Genomic DNA, 17,269 nt, shown 5'->3' with positions numbered 1-17,269 from the left:
ACCTTTTAGATGTCTATAACCTGACTCTCTAATTTTCCTCCCTTTAACCACAGAATCGTTCTACTTTTGTAAGCCTGCACTCAGCCAGCCATAGTAGGTTATAAGCTCGAGTGGAGCTTCTGCTGTAACTGCGCTCAGGGCAGTTGCCTTAAGACCGCATCTGAGTGGTTGGCTTGTTTATGTTTAAATGCCATTTTCAGTTGCAAAATGATATTTCAGCCTTCTTTTAATCAGATCTGATTGAAGTGAACAGTGGTTGAAGAGGCTGTCGAAACCATCAACCCCATTAACTCCTACTCCTGTAATATTAGGCATCCAAGGAGCCTTGATATGGTTTAATAAACAGCAGTCAGAACAGCATGTGGATCATTCCCAAATTTAACTATATTTTTATTGGTTTTGTTATTATTTATACGTTTTTGGTCCCGGGTGGATAATAATCACTCAAAAATACATGTTAACAAGAAAAAGATTATGCAGTACTAAACACTAGCGTATGTCTCTCAGAGTATAAAACAGAGTTGCCCCTAAACCTCTTCCTTTGAATTACCAGCGCACACACATTTGTATAATTATTGTCACAGACTCTAAGGTGATTTTCTTTCTTTTGGGTGTGGGGATTCATGATGTTAGGTGGCCAGACAAGCACAAACCTCTCAGGAGCCCTACCACGACAAGGCCAGAGAACACCCCGATGACGGTAAGACACCCATTCTACTTCTTCTGACTTTAGCAGATAAGGTGTGCAATTTGTATAAATAGGTGTGTTTTGTTACTTTTGAGTTCAAGAAACTGGGACTAGGTCAGACTATGCCCACTATTTTAATGGTAAAGAAAACGCAGGAAACTTATGGCTTACCTCTAATATATATTACATAATTTAAAAACTGTTTTTGAATGAGTTAGGGACCTTTGGATTTCAGGTGGGTTCCAGATTCTTTGGGAAGAGGGAATGTCTATAATGAGTTTTTCTCTTCCTCATCTTACCTTAAATCCTAATTAGCTTAGATCTTTAGTATTTTTAATATATTATTAAGAAGAACGACAGTATATATCGATTTATTTTCCAACCAGAATAGTTTTGAGTGGATTTTCACTTGCAAAATTGCTGTTTCTTGTTCCTTATTACAGTGAAAAGGCTGGCAGTAAATGAGCAGAGCAGAATCTAACTTGTAAAAATATAAAACTTATAATTAGGAATGTGCATATCAGAAATGATACCCTTTCTCCCTATTTCTGATTCTTGCTAAAAACTTTAAAATTACATACATATGTATTTAGACTTAAGGAGAATTCTTTGTGACTTTAAAAGAATCAAGTAACCTTAGGGATTCCTTGTCAACCTATCTGTTCTCCATTAATTACTTAACAATTGGCCTAACTGAAATGAAGTGTTTTTACATACAATATGTCAACCAGGAGCAGGGAAGAGAATTATATATTAGGCTTCTTCCTCAGCTACAAGATAGTTACACAGATTAACAAGAAGAAATACACATATCGAACAGAAATTTTTTGGCAAAATGATCTAAGTGTAGCACATAAAATTAAGCCTCCCAGAGTTAATCCTTTATAAATTTAGATAGTTGCCTATATACTAGATAACAACTCTTTCAGTAGAATCTAGAAATTTTTCTAGAAATCTGCAAGCACAGGTAGAATCTTTGAGTTTGTCTACAAGGCAAAACATAATTTCAAGTGTATAAATCTCTGTGTTTGTGTGTAGCTAGATGGCCTAATATATTTATATTACAGTTTTAGAGTTGTGTGTGTTCTGTATATTTTAGTCCAGTTTGTTAGTATTAGAACAAATTAAGTTACATGGATAACACTTATTTTTGTAAAAACATCAGTCAGTAGTGGAAGAACTGTTTGAACTACATGTTTTTAAAACATCTGGTTTGCTGCTAAGCTATTTAAGAGAATAAATACTGTCAATCTAAAATAGAGCATAATAATCCAGTTACAGTATTTTGTAAACAAATCTTTTATGTAGGGTCTGATTTATCTTAGAACTATTAGATTTTCAGATGAAAAATACAGTAATATAAAAGGGAAGTCAGTGCATCATTGATTGTTCTTTGGATCCTCCCAGGAAAGCATCCAGATGGAGGCCTCTACAACAAGGGACCCTCCTACTCGAGTTATTCCGGGTACATAATGATGCCAAATATGAATAACGACCCATACATGTCAAATGGATCTCTTTCTCCACCCATCCCGAGAACAGTAAGTAACATGCTGATGTTGCAAATTATGTTCAGAAGTGCAAATTGATTTGTATTTTGGCAGAATGTTTATTTTTCCAAACTCATTGGTAATGCTTTCATTATATATAACTAGTCGTTGCTAAATAAGAGCTGTTATGAGGAATGGCCACCTTAAAACAGTGCTACCTTTGATGTCTTGCCTTTGAAATTTTAGCTTTTGGCTTATTGATTAAAATAAATATGTAACAGATCATAAGTTATAAAATCAAGTGAAGTTACATCAACAAATCCCTGATTTTATGAGTATTGTGCATTCTATGCTGATGAGAGGAAAAAATTGATTTACTTTTTCAGCTAAGTAAGGACTGTATAGCTTTTAATGCCCACAAGCTTTCTAGAATCAGAGCTACTTTAGCTCATTTGGAGCTGAATGTTTGTTATGTTACTTTGGCTTTTCAAATGGTGTCTTATTTTATTGTATCGGCCAATGTTTCCTTAGGATCGGTTTGGCGGGGATGAGTTATTTTTGCTTTATTGTCAATTGTTGAGAAAGCATCACTCAAAGATAACCCTAATGAAAGTTGTTCCTTTTTTTTTAATCTTGTGGTTTAGTTAACTTTTAAAATTCTAAAAATGCAGTGGTATTATAACTGCATTATGCAAATGCATAACATTATAAAGAATTTCAGGTTTATTTGATGATATTTCTCTTAGGAAGTGGAAACCTCATTTAAGTGAGAAAACACCTAAATGGTAACTTGTGTAGTATGTAGATGTAAAATGTGCTGGTGATGGAGTTCTCTCTTAGAATTAGCCCACCAGCGTTGGTGACGGACTTTTTACTGACCCATCAATATATTTACCTTCTCTCCAGCCCCACTCTCCCTTTATCACCTAACCCCCAATGAAAAACACATGTCTATGGGTCTCGGGGATTAGGGTTCCAGTCTCACTGACAACCCTGGAGGTCAAATCTAAGATTGTACAATGGAACCTATAGTGTTTGACTTACTTGCCCAGTGTTTCTACCAACTGAAAAAAATCAGTCACAAACATCTGGGAAGAGTAACGTTGTTAATACCTTAGTGAGCAAAATCTGGGAGTGAGAAGATTCACTAGCAGAGAATAGTGGCTCAAAATCAACAGTTATCAACAAGAGTATTTGTGGTTATCATTACACATAATCTTCAGTTGTTGAAATGATACTTATATCAAATATGATCACTTTGAGCACTGCGATTTAGATGTTATTGTAATTATTTTCCAATAAATCGCTAAAGGATATTTGATCTCTCAGCTAGGGAATAAGCTTTTTCTAATTTTTATATAGTAGTTAAAGTGGAGATCTTGGGGTTCTAATCTTGAGGGAGATCTTGTGATGGTTGCTGTAAGAAATAGGTATTTCATATTTTATTTTAAGGCTTTTCAAGTATTTAATGATAAAGATGTCTGTGTGATGAGGATGAATCTCCTACTTAAAAAGTAATTTAAAAAAGCAAAAATAGTTTAATGTTTAGAGGCCCCTCAAATAAATGCTTGAGTTTTAAAAGTTGTAGGAGACTTTAAATTTTTGAACAAAACATACAAATATATAGATATCTCTTTAATATTTGGGCAGGTTCTTTTGCTGTTTTTGGAGGGGGTGGAGAAGAGAAGGAGAATATGTTTTAGATAAGGAATATTTGAAGATTCCTGTTAAATCATTTTCAGAATAACAAATAATCTTTCCAAATCAAAGTAGTGTTGGTGACAATAGAAAATAGCCACAAAACAGCCTTACATTTTTCAGCTGTGAGTATACAGCATTTGTGGAATTTATTTCTTAAAAAGATCAGCTACTTCTCCTTTCAAAATGGTAATTTTAAAAAATCAATATAATGAAAATTTATTGGTATTTATAAACAATCCCTAAGAATATTGAAAATTAAGCTGATCTTCCTCTTTATGCCAGCATTCTGCCTTGTGTTTCCACAGTCTTTTCTCCCAATCTACCAGTATACTAGTCATTTTGAAATTTTGATAGAAAATATCTTTTGATAGAAAGTATTTATTGTTAGTGTATGTATTAAAATTTTGAGGTCAGTGAATCAAACAGTCATTCATTGTTTAGGAAAGATTTGTGGCCAGAATAAATGTTGGTCTGGGTAGAGTGTAGGAAAGAGGTGTGGTCAGGAAACAGTTACCTTACCCTGTTATCTGTTGCTTTGCTTTATTCTGTTAAATATTAGGATGTATTTATTTTAGGCATGTTTTCTTGAGATATTCTGCAGTTTGCACAATTCCAGAAGCTTTTCAGCTGTAACCACAAGACTATGTAAATTTTTTTTTTAGGGTCCAACCGAAGTGAGTTACAATCTTTGGTTTTTAATACCTAACAGCTGTTTTTAATGTGTCGGAGATCAAAAACACTAACCGGAAGACAGCCTCTCTTCTTCACCCCTAACCACACTTCTGCCTTCTTGCTCTTTAACTCTGTCCTTAGCAGGTCTGAGTGTTTGTGTCACTAACATCCACAGTGATAGATTTTCATCTAGGGTGTCAGGAGCATGGTGACCATTTGTGTTTGGGCTTAGGATGGGAGCATCCCCTTGGCATCCTGCTTCTTGAATTTCCATTACAAACAATTGCTTGTTTACTGCATCTGCTTCCCAAAAGTGTTAGGACTGGAAAAACACCTGGGGTTGGGGAGGGACCTGACCACTCCTTCCCTAAACAGTCTTCTGTTTGTATCTAACTGCAGACAATCCAGAGGATACCAGCTATGGCCAACTGGCATGCAGAGAAATGTTTCTGCTGGAATCTAATTATAAAAAGTGCATATGCTTTTGCTTATTTTTTAGACAAATGCTACTGTGTGTATGCTGGAACAGATTTTACCTATGACCAATATACAGTATTACCTGTTCAGGAGCACCACTTTCACCTACTCAGCTTTTTTTCTTCTCAAGGGGAATTTTAATTGGCAAATTACATCCTTCTAGAACTGGAATCCTTAGGGGTGTGAATGTGTCTATACCAGAAATCTTATTAATGGGTCTCTCACAGAATTTTAAATAAGAATTCTTAGTTCAGATAAATTGGGTCTAAGAAGAAAGCACCTATCATGACATATTTGGTGTCAGCGTGAGTTGTTAGGGCATAGTAAACTTTGGCTTGAGTTGGTCTTCTTCACAGAGAGTGAAGAGAAGATGCAAAAGCCTGTTAAATATTTTAGAGCCAGGACCCTGGAGAGTTTATTAAAAGCATACTCCCAAACCTTTCGTTCTCTGAACTTTATTTATGAAAATCCCTGTAGGCCAATGGTAAAGTATTAAAAGAAAAAAATAGTTCTTTACATCCCTAGTTTGGCTCTGGCAGTTGTGTGCCTGAACACCGTGTGAATGGTGAGCTTGGCCAGCTTTAATGTAGTGAAAGTTCCCACTGGCCTAATGCACTGTGGTTATTCATCTTAGGCGTCAATCTTCCATTTGTCCCGCATGCAACCCAAATGTTTAACACCTTAGAAAAGAAACATCTCATTTCTCTTCAGATGCTTGGGGAGGGAAAAGCAACACAGTGCAGGAAGCTGCAGCAAACGTTGCAGCTCAGTCACATCAAACCACAATAACACCTGGTCAGTGTAGCGCTGCAAACTTCATTGTTTTTGGTTCTTTGTGATCTTTCTAAGAGTCAATTTTTTAGGTGGGAAAGGAAAGATATGGGTGTTCTCATTTCAGCTATCTTTTAAAACGTTTATTTGTTTATTTTTTTAAAGTAGAAATTGCTATGAAAATGTTCCATGAGTTCTTTTCTAATTACCTTGTATAACTTAGTTCTGTTGTGACTTTTACCATAAGGGAATCAACACTTTGGTTTCCATTAAACAGAATTATACCTATTATAACTTTGTCTTACCTACCCTGCATATTTGTACTTGCTTATAAACAGCTAAAATCTGATTTTGTCATTGTTCACATCTGGAATTAAGGAACTAAGTTGGACTTGTCTAATCAGTAAGCTTCTGAATGTACCACTGTACGTGACATTGTTGGATACCTTTGAAAATAATCACATAAATAATATTCAAGGATAGATGGAGACTAAGGCTTATATCTCATGCAAGATTTTAAAGGTAGAGTATCTTTTCACTTTATTGCAAGAAGCTATTGAATTTGACTTAACCTATAAATAATTTTCACTTTTCTATTTTAAGTTGTGCACTTTTTGAAGCTAAACACATTGAGTTTTCCCCTTCAAGTGGAGAATAAGTTTTAGAAAGTGTATTATTCTAACTCAAATGTATATATAGATGTCAGGAGAATGTGTGGGAAAATTCCTCAGAGCCCCCAAAGTTTCCTGTTTGATCCCTCCTTCATTGCATTGCTACAATTTGGGACAAGATCATAGTCAGAATAATTGGAAGCGCTTGCCATTCCCCCATCAAATACCTTATGGCCAGTTTGCTTATTTAAGTGTGCCGGGAAGCCATACTACATGTAACCCTTGCAGAGCTAATATTGCATTTGCATGCCTGGTCCTTATTCAGATAGTTTTTTTGAAATGACCCTAGTAGTTTCTTCTTCATTGATAAAGACATGAGAACAACCCAAAAGATAGTCTTAAAAAAAAAAGACCACACACTAAAAAAAAGACCATTGAGCCAACCCGCAAAAATCTTGCTTTTGAAGTATTTTTTCCACTCCCATACAGGTCTTAGATTTGCTCTCATCAACCTCATTATTTTGATCGAGTCTTCCCTGTGGTCCGAGACCCTTATGTGATTTAACAGAGCAGAGGTAGGGTCTCACAAATGGGACTCTCTGGACTTGAATTTGTAGACTCACAAGCACTTGCTATAATATCAATTTTGTAGTGGATGAGTTTTTTTTTTTTTTAATGTTCTTTAGACAGAACCATTTGGGTTTATGTGATTGAATTTTTTTTTGAGCAATCAAAACACTTCATTTTTGACTCCTTTTGTTCCTCATTTATGTATCATAGACATGATTGGAATTTTATAAAGCTGATTTCCTTTTGATTTTGGTAAAAGACTTGGAATTTAAAGAGAAAACATGCCAGCACTGTCTGTAGCAAGCAGAAAAACATATATGTTTTATTCCCAGGTAAAAGTAGAGCTCAGCATTATGTAGGTGCTGCTGTCCTGGGACTAAAGGTTGCGCGCTCTCTCTCTCTCTCTCTTTTTTTAAGGGAATGTTCATTTAAAACTTGTCCTCTTTGAAGCTGTTGCTTAAGTGTTTGTGCTGAGCTGAGCCAATCTATAGGAAGCTAGTACTGTAGTAATCAAGACACTTAGTACTCTTCTGTGCTATCCTTACACGTCCTTACTTATTTAGAAAAGGCAGCCATTGGATTTTATTCAGATAATTAAAAAATTATACTTTAGGTTCATGATTACTTTTTAAATATTATGATCTTGAATTACCTGCCTAGGAACTGTAGACTCTGCTATAAACTCTTTTAGGGATATAAATCATCCAGTCTCTCAGATAGAGAAGATGAAAGCCTTAAAACATCCTAGAGAACAACAACAAAGACTGGGGGTGGAGGTGGAGGGAGTTGGGAGTTAATCTGTACCAAAGTGAAGAGCGGGGAGTTGAGCAGAGGACTGGACAGGGAGCAGGAGGCATTGCTAACTCAGAAATTCTGATAATCTACCTGGGACTATTTGCAGACTGTTAGCACAGGCTGTGTAGAGGATTATAAAGTTTCTGTAAAAGAGTGCATTTGTATAATACCCACTGTAGCTAAACCTGTAAACCTGCTGCAATTATCCACTTGTTATCTGTAGATCACTTACAAAGCTCACTGAGCGATGGTACTCACATGCCTTCAATCTGTATAGGGAAAATTGCAAGGGCAGTGCAGAGCAAGCAAGAGTTTTGTTGCCAACCCCATTTTTCCATTTGTAGGAGAAATAGGACTAGCAGAGAAGGTTGCATCACAGAGTGTCTAGAAATACAGTTTATTTTTGCAGCTAGCTAGGGACAAGTAGAATCTTTAAAAAGCTGGATTTGTTGACCGTTGTGTCTACCTATGCTCACACATAATCCTATGTGGAACTTGATGACAGTTTTGCAGATGAAATTTTGATCTTCATCATAGTAATTTATTGTCATTATTATGTTCACCTGTAAAAAGTTGCCTATTGCTCGAGGCAGGTGGATCACCTGAGGTCAGGAGTTTGAGACCAGCCTGACCGACATGGTGAAACCCCATCTCTACTAAAAAATACAAAAATTAGCTGGGCTTGGTGGCAGGTGCCAAGCTACTCAGGAGGCTGAGGCAGGAGAATCTCTTGAACCCAGGAGTCTGAGGTTGCAGTGAGCCCAGATCGCACCATTGCATCCAGCCTGGGCGAAAGAGCTATGTGTGTGTGTGTGTGTGTGTGTGTGTGTGTGTGTAGAGAGAGAGAGAGAGAGAGAGAGAGAGAATGAAGAGGTAGATATAAGTTAGGGTCTCTAAAAAGGAGAGTGGTTCTAGGGTAGCTTAATTTTCTTTTATTATTGTTGTCAGCTTCTGAATGAAACAGTAACCAAAGCAAAATTTTAAAATTTGACCTACTAAGATATATTTCTTTTATTTGTATAAGTTTATGGAGTACAAGTGTAATTTTATTACATACATAGATTGCATAGTGGTGAAGTCAGGGCTTTTATAGTATCCATCATCCAGATAACATATCCATTAAGAAATTTCTCATCATCACCCCCCTCCTACCCCCTCACCCTTCTGAGTCTCTACTGTCTATCGTTTGACACTCTATGTCCACATTATTTAGCTCACACTTATAAGCAATAATGTGATATTTGCATTTTTACTAAGATATTTTTATAAATCTTTTTTAATCCTGGAAACCTTACAATAAAAATTATAAAAAATGTTGATGATAGTTAATCATCTAGTAATCAGTTACCATCATAAAGTAACTGGGGGACTATCATCAGCAGTCCTCCAGTTTAAACTCAGGGACTGCTGATGAATTATGTTAGTTACAGTCAGCCTAGCACAGAGTAGAAACCTCAGTAAATGTGCTGAGTTAATAAAGAATGTAGAAGAAATTTTGCATGTGTGTTTTCTGGATATTTCCAAATGATCTGTCTTTATGAAACCAAATGCTATGTGAAAAGTAAAACTTGAAAGTGTTTACTAAGTAATCCTTAGTATTTGATTATTTTACTTTTTCTCTTATTTTTTGCATTGGTGAATAAAGTAGCATTAGACCAGTGTTTTTAATGAGGAAGTCAAAACTACTCCTTATAGAATATTGAGTTTCCAGATAACTCCTGAAAACAGTCAGCCGGGGGAGTGCACTACTGGAATAAATAAAGAATGGACTAGACCCTCATATGAGGATTTATCTTAGGAAGTACTTATCTGTTAGTTAGGTCCTAGAAACCTAATTGAAGAAATGGAGATGATAAAACTGCTTTTTTCAGAAGGATTCTTGAGATGGAAACACAATACTAGTAAAAAGAAAACCATCTTCAAGTATGTTTCAGAATCATGTGGTTAATGCTTTTCAATTCATTTTTATTCTCTTGGCAATAGAAGGAACTTTTTTTCAGTATCACGAGGTATTTTCAGCTATTAAAAAGTTCTGTCCTTTTCAAATACACATGGCAGCCTCAGTGCTGACTTTTCTAGGCCATTGTGTTTTGTAAACTGATTCTATCCTTTTGCAATGTGGTGAACAAAATTTTTGAGCCTTAATTAGGGAGAGATAGGTAGGCAGTGCCCTATGATGGCTAAACATAGAGAAGGGAAGGACTAGGCTAGATGTTAAAAGACCTGAGATCTAATGTCAGGTCTCCATCATCATCTTCTGAAAACTTTGGGAAGGTTAAATGGCATATTAATATCGGGCTTGTCTACCTGATCTGGTTGATGAGAAGTTCATATGGCACAAAGCCTGCAAAAGCGCTGTTTTCTAGCTGTGGCCGCAGAGCAGGAGTCTAAGATGGTGTAAGTCAGTGCCTTGGGCCCCACCTGGTGGGATTTCTGCAGCCATAAGAAGTGCTTGACTCTACCCGGGAAACTCCAGAGAAAGGGAAGAAACTTTCGGTTCCTATTGTGCCATCATGCTGACTCAGAATTTGGATACTGGGTGAAGGCCTTACACAAACCTTTAGAAAATGTTTGCATAAATAAAAATTCAGGGGAATGTCATCGTATTTTTACAGATCTGATTTTCCTCTCTTGGGCTCGCTTTGCTTATGATTGTTAGGAGAGCAGCAGATTTTCTTCTTTAGCACCGTAATCCACCATGAAAGGGAATGAGACGTATGAGGGAACAGATTTCTAAATTTCAGGTTTGTTAGCCGAAAGTCTCATATCCTTCTAATATTTGATATGAAATTGCCAGATAACTCTTAACTACTTGAATGGAGTTGAATTGAGGTAAGAATATGTTTTTGGTTAGGAGATTTTTTTTTCCCCCTTAATCCCATAGGAGCTGGGGTTTTCTCTCTACTGCAAAAATTATAGAGAAAGGATATCCAGGAGCCGTATGAAGGACAATGGGCAAGTTATTTTTTTTGCCCTTCGAATTTCCTTCTGGCTTAAATTTTTCTAGCTTTCTTGTCACCGAAAAGGATCACGTCCAAAGGGATGTGTTGGCTGGACAGCAAGGAGAAATCAATGTTTTTCTAGCCTCCTGGGAAATTCCAGCTTCTTTCCTTTCAGGACTTTTCTTTTTCTTTCAGTAAAATCCCATGAATGTTAAATATTTATATATTGGATGCAGCTTTCTTTGTACAGGATCCCTCAATTTTGAACACTATAAATGGTACCTTAAAATAATTATGGTCATATCATCTTTGTATACTGGTTAAAATGACCTGGATCAAGGGAAAAAGGTGCTGAAATCTTATCTCAAATATATTAGACTTTGTTTTGGCATCTTAAAGTCTGTAAGAAAACCAAAATATGAAGTAAATAATATTTACTGTTTATTACAGTTGGGCTGACCAGTCAGCTGTCTGGCAGTGTTAGGAAAATAATCATTGCTTGAATTATTTTTTTTTCTTATTTGTATTCATACATTAGAATTTTAAGTTAAAACTCAAGGTTTTTGGGTTTTTTTTGCTTGAAAGAGAAGGGAAAGCAACTGATTTTTTTTTTTTTTTTTTTTTTTTTTTGCTACTACCTTGTGCTACATACTGTGCGAGGCACCTTACAGGGTTGTCATATTTAATTTAATCCTAATGTGAAAACTGGGGCGAGTGTTATACTCCCGGTGTTAAAGACAAGGAATCCATCGTCAGCGACAGCAGTAACCTGCCCCAATTTAATACGCTTCCTTAAGGACTAAAGACTTGTTTGTTTTCATTTAAAATAGCCATATTTACCTTTAAGAATACAAAGTACTTATTAAATTCATCATAATATTGATTAAAATTGAAAGCAGAAGAGAAATTGTTACAATTTTCTTGAAAATTTCAAAAATGCTTAACCATTTTTATTAAAATAAAAAGAAATTTAAAAAGCAATACATGTTCACTGGAAAAATTAGAAAATTCAAATAAGCAAAAATAATACCAAATATTAAATTCCCAGGATCACATTGTTAAAGACGATCACTTTTTCTGTGTGGCCTTTTAGACTTCTTTCTGTGCACACATATAAATGTAGGTAAACAAACACAAATACTTGTTATATATTCATGGCAATAGGAACATAAGGTATCATTTTGCAACTTGCTTTTTCGCCACCAACTTATTATGTATATCTTTTTCTATTAATAAATACTCTTCTGTAACATCATTTTTAATAGATTGCCTAATTTATTTAACCAGTATTTTATTGGTAGACATTTAGATTGTATCACCTTTTTCCCCACCTTATGCAGTACTGTGATGAAGTGCATATATTCTAACTAAAAGTTTGCACAGATTCTGAATTGTTTCTTTGGAACAAATTGCCAGAATTGCAGTCAAAGGCAATGCACCTTTTTAGGTAGGAGTTACCTGCACTGCAATTTAATCTTAAAAACATGTTTATAAAGTTAATATTTAAAAATATGTACTTGTTTACATTCAACTTTCGTTGTGGTTAGTGTTTTGAGGCTGATAATTTTCATGCCTCTTCAAGTCAATAATTAGTCCAGCAAAGTCAGACAGAGGTAAAGTGTAATATCAGCTTTATTATTAATAAGGCCAGACAGTATCAGGCAGTATAATACCAACTGTATTATCAATAAGGCTACATTGGAGAACATGACTTGAACTGTGATACAAACCGTGGACTTCCTTTGATTTTCCTAAATTGAACACAACACCAAGCCACATGCCTCTTTTGCAGAGGCAGGGTGCTCACATCCTGTAGAACTGGAGACGAGACCAAACCCATGTTTGGGCAAGCTGGCCTGACAGAGAGAACAAAGGGTCAGTCTGTCCTTGCTCAGTTCCTGCTTCTAGGTTGCCAAAGAGATGAGTGTCCTTCCTTGTAGAGAGTGCATGAGGTGCTGGGGAGGGAAAAGGGCTACAGCCACTGCTGAGAGGGCAGCAGCTCCTACTTTAGTGACCAAGCTAGGGAGGAAGGGAAAAGGGTGAGGTGATTGTCTCTTTAGTCATGACTTGCAGTCAGTGAGACTAGGGTCCAACCAAGATAATGGTAAAATAAATGAGTAAATAAAAGAGAGCAGCAGCAAAGCACTGCTGTTGGAGTCTATATACCTAGATGCCACCACTCTGCTACTGACTAGATGTGTGTTCACACTCTTTGACCCTTGGTCCCCTCATCTGGCATTGGTGGTGGTATGGCTGGAAGGTGGCCACTGGCCTCTGAATTACAGGTGTTTCTGTTAAAAAGGCAGATTACTGGCCCCGTCTGCAAATGTCCTGAATCACACACTACAGGCAGGTCATGTAGATGCACTTTTAACAAACTCTCCATTGATTCTTCTATAAAATAAGTTTTGGAAAAACATTGGCACAGTAGATGCTCAGTAATTTAACTGAGGTTCAGATAACGTAAATGACTTTCCAGAGGTCTCACACCCAGAAAGCAGTGGAGCTGGGACTCCAAGTGTGGCCCTTTGGCCCCAAGCTTACTTTCTCTTCACTCAACCATATTGGGCCCTAATTGAGACCACTGGCACTGTTCACCTCTAGTCAGATCTCATGAGGTTTTCTCCCCGAGTGCCTTGCCCCACTGGCTGTGGGATTAAATCACATTCTGGGGCATTATTTTTGAAAGCTTTCCACACCCTGGAACCATCTCTCTTTCAAGTCTTACCTCCTCACCACTCTGCCTTGCAGCTTATGATTCAGTTACACTCCCAGACCTGCATCCTAAACCCTTTTCCAAAACCCTGTCTTTGGATTCTTATAGTTTGCTCTCGCTGAAATGCCCTGTTCTCTATTCCCTGCCAGCAGGGTCTTGTCCATCCTTAAAGGTCTGGGGTAAGTGCTGCCTCCTCAATGAAGTTCCTCCGGATCCCACCGTCAGTCAAGAGTGCCTACTCTCTCTTTCGGGTCCTCATAAGTCCTCCCTCAGCTCTGTAGCCATGTTTTCCAATAGCTTTTTGTCTTTGTGTTTGTATTTCTCATTGATTGTTAGTTTCTTTAGGATAGGGAGCATGTCTTATTCATCTTTGTTGCCCAGAACCTGTTATATTACTTGCCACAGAGCAGGTTACTCACCAGATGTTTGTGGAATAAACAGAACAGAAATTTTAAAACTTCAAGAATGTAAGGCAACACCACCAGGTATCAATCCATATTTAAATGGAATCTCTTAAAAATATATAAATTTGTATGGAATCGCAAAGCCAAAATGGAGCTTAGAAATTATTTGAGCATTTCATATAGAATCCATGGACTAGACGTTAGTTATTAGTTTTGAGTACTTAGCACATGCCAGGAACTGTTCTAAACCCCTTCTATGCGTTAGCCCATTTAATCCTCATAGTAACTCAGTGCTATCTCTAATATCCCTGTGTTACAGTTGAGGGAACTGAAGTATAGAGAAGGTTGAGCAATGGCATGCAGGGCATAGAGAAGGGTAAGGACGACTGTAAACAGGTCAAGAAGTGGAAGGTCAGATAATTTACCCTGATTGCACAACTGGTAAGTAGTGGTACCAGATTGAGGCTCAAGTCTTCACTCTCACAGCAGGGTACTTTTTGCAACTTCAGTTTCTTATTACCATTTCTGCCACTAGCATGCAGAAGACGCTAGATGATTATTGAATCAGTGAGTTTCTCATAGGTAAGATGGAAATGATTCTTAGTAAGGTTTTGTGAGAATAAAATTGGAAATTGTACATTTCTTTAACATATTTTGGGTAGTAATAGCTATTATGATGCTAGTGGATAACACAAGAGTTCAAAGGTGACCAGTTAGATGTGGAGGAGGGAAAGAGTTGTGTAAAAGATGATGAGTGTTCTAGCCTGATGGTGAGAGGACAGTATTAATGGAAATAATTAATTTGGAAAGAGAAGCCAGTTTGAAGACAGGCATTCATGAGTTTAGCTTAGGAATCATTGTTTTCAGTTTTATGCGAAGAAAACAAAATTAACCAAGATCTGGAACCAAATCATTTTACATTATGGGCATCTTTTTGGTCCATACTTTATTTGATGTAAGTCAACAATGCCTCACAAAATCACTTCACTTACCTATGAAGCTTCCTGGACCTTGACCAGAAACCTCCATGTGATTATGAGAAATAAGTATTTTGTCCAAGGGTGAAGAGAGTACTGGTATTAATAATATACTAGCATGTAATATTTAATGATGTACTTTACATGCATTTTTCTTATTAAATCTTTACTATAACAGTATGAAGTGAATGCTACTAATATGCCTATGTTTCCAGTGAAGAAACTGAGGCACAGAGAAGTTACTTGAATGTCCATAGTCCCAACCAGAGTTTAATAAGTGGTAGGGAATTTGGATTCAAAGTCAGGTATTTTCAGGAGCTGGGGCCCAATTCATAAATCGGTTCATCTCTCAGAAGTGTTAAGAGTAATCCTTAGTCAATAAACTACTTTGAGGATTAAAGGTATCTGTTATACTTTTATTAAATAATGTAAATGGCTTAAATAAAAGGTTCTAAGAATACTTAGAAATTGTCTTCTGGTTCATTCAACACATAACCATGTGATTGCTCAATGTATTCTTGAAAATTCCCAGGAAATATTGCTTCCTGGGGTATATCAGACATAGTTTGATAAGTGTCTGATTTTTATGGGAATCTCTATTGCTCACTTCCAGAGGCCCAGTGTCCCCAAGTCTTAAGGACTAAATAGATTAATCAAATAGCTGTATGACCAAAGGTTTCATTATTCTTAGAATCTTTTTGGCAAATGATGTTGCCTCCTTATTACATAAGAACTGAGCATTTACAGGCAAAAGTCTGCCAAAGAGCATTCTTTGCACAGCAAGCAATTAAAATGTGGTATGTGCTTCATTTTTAGGAGCAGTTAGTGGTGATTTTTGTGGTATCATGATGTTGGTTTAAATAAGAGAAATTAGTTTAGAATTAACTGGAATTGTGATCATTCCTGAGAAGCTGCAACAGTGAGTTTCCTTTAAAAAGTGAAGAAACTTTTCTTTCTAAGGAGACATTAGGAACAGTCTTTTCTTCTTTTTCTCAAAAGGAAATATCTTTTTTTTTTTTTTTGGTTAACAGTAATATATAAAAACGGGGGAAAACCCATGAAAGAACAGAAAAAATAAATAAAAAGTACCTATATTTCTGTCATTCTGATATAATGGTTTCATTTTGATGAATTGTTTCATTTCAGACATTCTTTCTGTATCTATACCTGTAATACAAACGTTTTTGTAAATGAGCTTATAAGATTATTATTCTATTATAATCTTTTGTCATTAAAAATGTATTACGTGTGCTCATCTTTATGTGAATGTAGGTCTGTGTCATCAGTTGTAATGGCTGGATAGTATCCAGTTATATATATATACGTGTACACATATGTACATATATGTACACGTGTATATATACGTACATATATACACACAAATATATACACACTTTAATTTATTGGATTTATCCTCAGTTATGGATGTTAAAGTTTTTTTGTTGTTATTTTAAATACTACTACAATGAAACCGTGTTAAAAATATATTTATAATCTATTTGTTTATGTTACTTGCTGGTTCATAGCTTTCTTGATTTAAGATAACTTTTTACATAGTAAGCATGTAAACAGTTTTGACAAACTATTCATGAAATAATGGTTCAAAACTATTTTACACCAACATCATGTATCTGTTTCTTTACTCCTGCACAATTAAGATCTGCTTGCAAGTTAATATGTAAAGAACTCACTACTTAATATAAGAAAATTCATAGTAACTCAGTGCTATCTTTGATATCCGTGCAGCATTAGTTTGGTTCATTATTTATATTTAATTTCAGGAGTGAAGATGCTAATACAGCTCTTTTGACCCTCATAGGATGGTGCAATAACCAGAAAGCACATCTTATTCCAGTTCACTAATTATATGTTGTTATAGGAGTTTCTGAACTTATCCTAAAGTTTAAGGATAAACAAGTTTCCTGGTAGAATGAAGATAAATCCTAAAGAATGTTTTCAGGAATGATTTATCATTCATTCCATAAATATTCATTGAAGATACTTATTTTGACAGTCAGTGTGCTGAGCCCCATTGTGGATACATGATGATAAAAACAGAGTCACCACCCTCGAGAAGCTTACAGATTAGTGAGGGAGAGACACTTGTGCAAACATCCACAGCTGAGCAGAGTGAGGCAGGCATGACATCACTACTACAACCCAGGGATACAGGTGTGAACAGAGCCTAGCCTGCTCACCCTGGAGTGTTGCAGCCTAGTAGAGCAGTTCCAGAGGACTGTCTTTATATGTACTATTCATTCTTTACCTGCTTTCAATTCCATGTGGCCCATTTGAAGCATGGTGGGGAATATTTGGTTTACTTGTTTAAAAAGGGTTGTGTAGACAACTCTGGGCTGGGCCAGGAAAGTTGCTTGATAAATGTTTTTTTTTTTATTAAAAGAGCATTCATGTTAAGTAACCTAAGACTATTTAAGAATAGAACTCAGAAACTCAG

General features: G+C 36.2%; 1 protein-coding gene across 6 annotated transcripts in view; it reads left to right on the top strand.

Moving 5' to 3' along the window:
* LEF1 (lymphoid enhancer binding factor 1) overlaps positions 1-17,269 on the top strand; it is a 124,480-nt gene that overhangs the window by 6,733 nt on the left and 100,478 nt on the right. For all 6 annotated transcript variants that reach the window (XM_003829999.5, XM_008955362.4, XM_034958980.3 and 3 more), the window contains exons 2-3: positions 634-700; positions 2,096-2,229. In XM_003829999.5, coding sequence (XP_003830047.1) covers positions 634-700; positions 2,096-2,229 — 201 coding nt within the window. The remainder of the gene's footprint in view (positions 1-633; positions 701-2,095; positions 2,230-17,269) is intronic.

This window comes from Pan paniscus, chromosome 3, assembly GCF_029289425.2.
Source record: "Pan paniscus chromosome 3, NHGRI_mPanPan1-v2.0_pri, whole genome shotgun sequence".
NCBI lineage: Eukaryota > Metazoa > Chordata > Mammalia > Primates > Hominidae > Pan > Pan paniscus.
The sequence above is the reverse complement of the archived record's forward strand: the minus strand, read 5'-3'. Positions and strand labels throughout refer to the sequence as shown.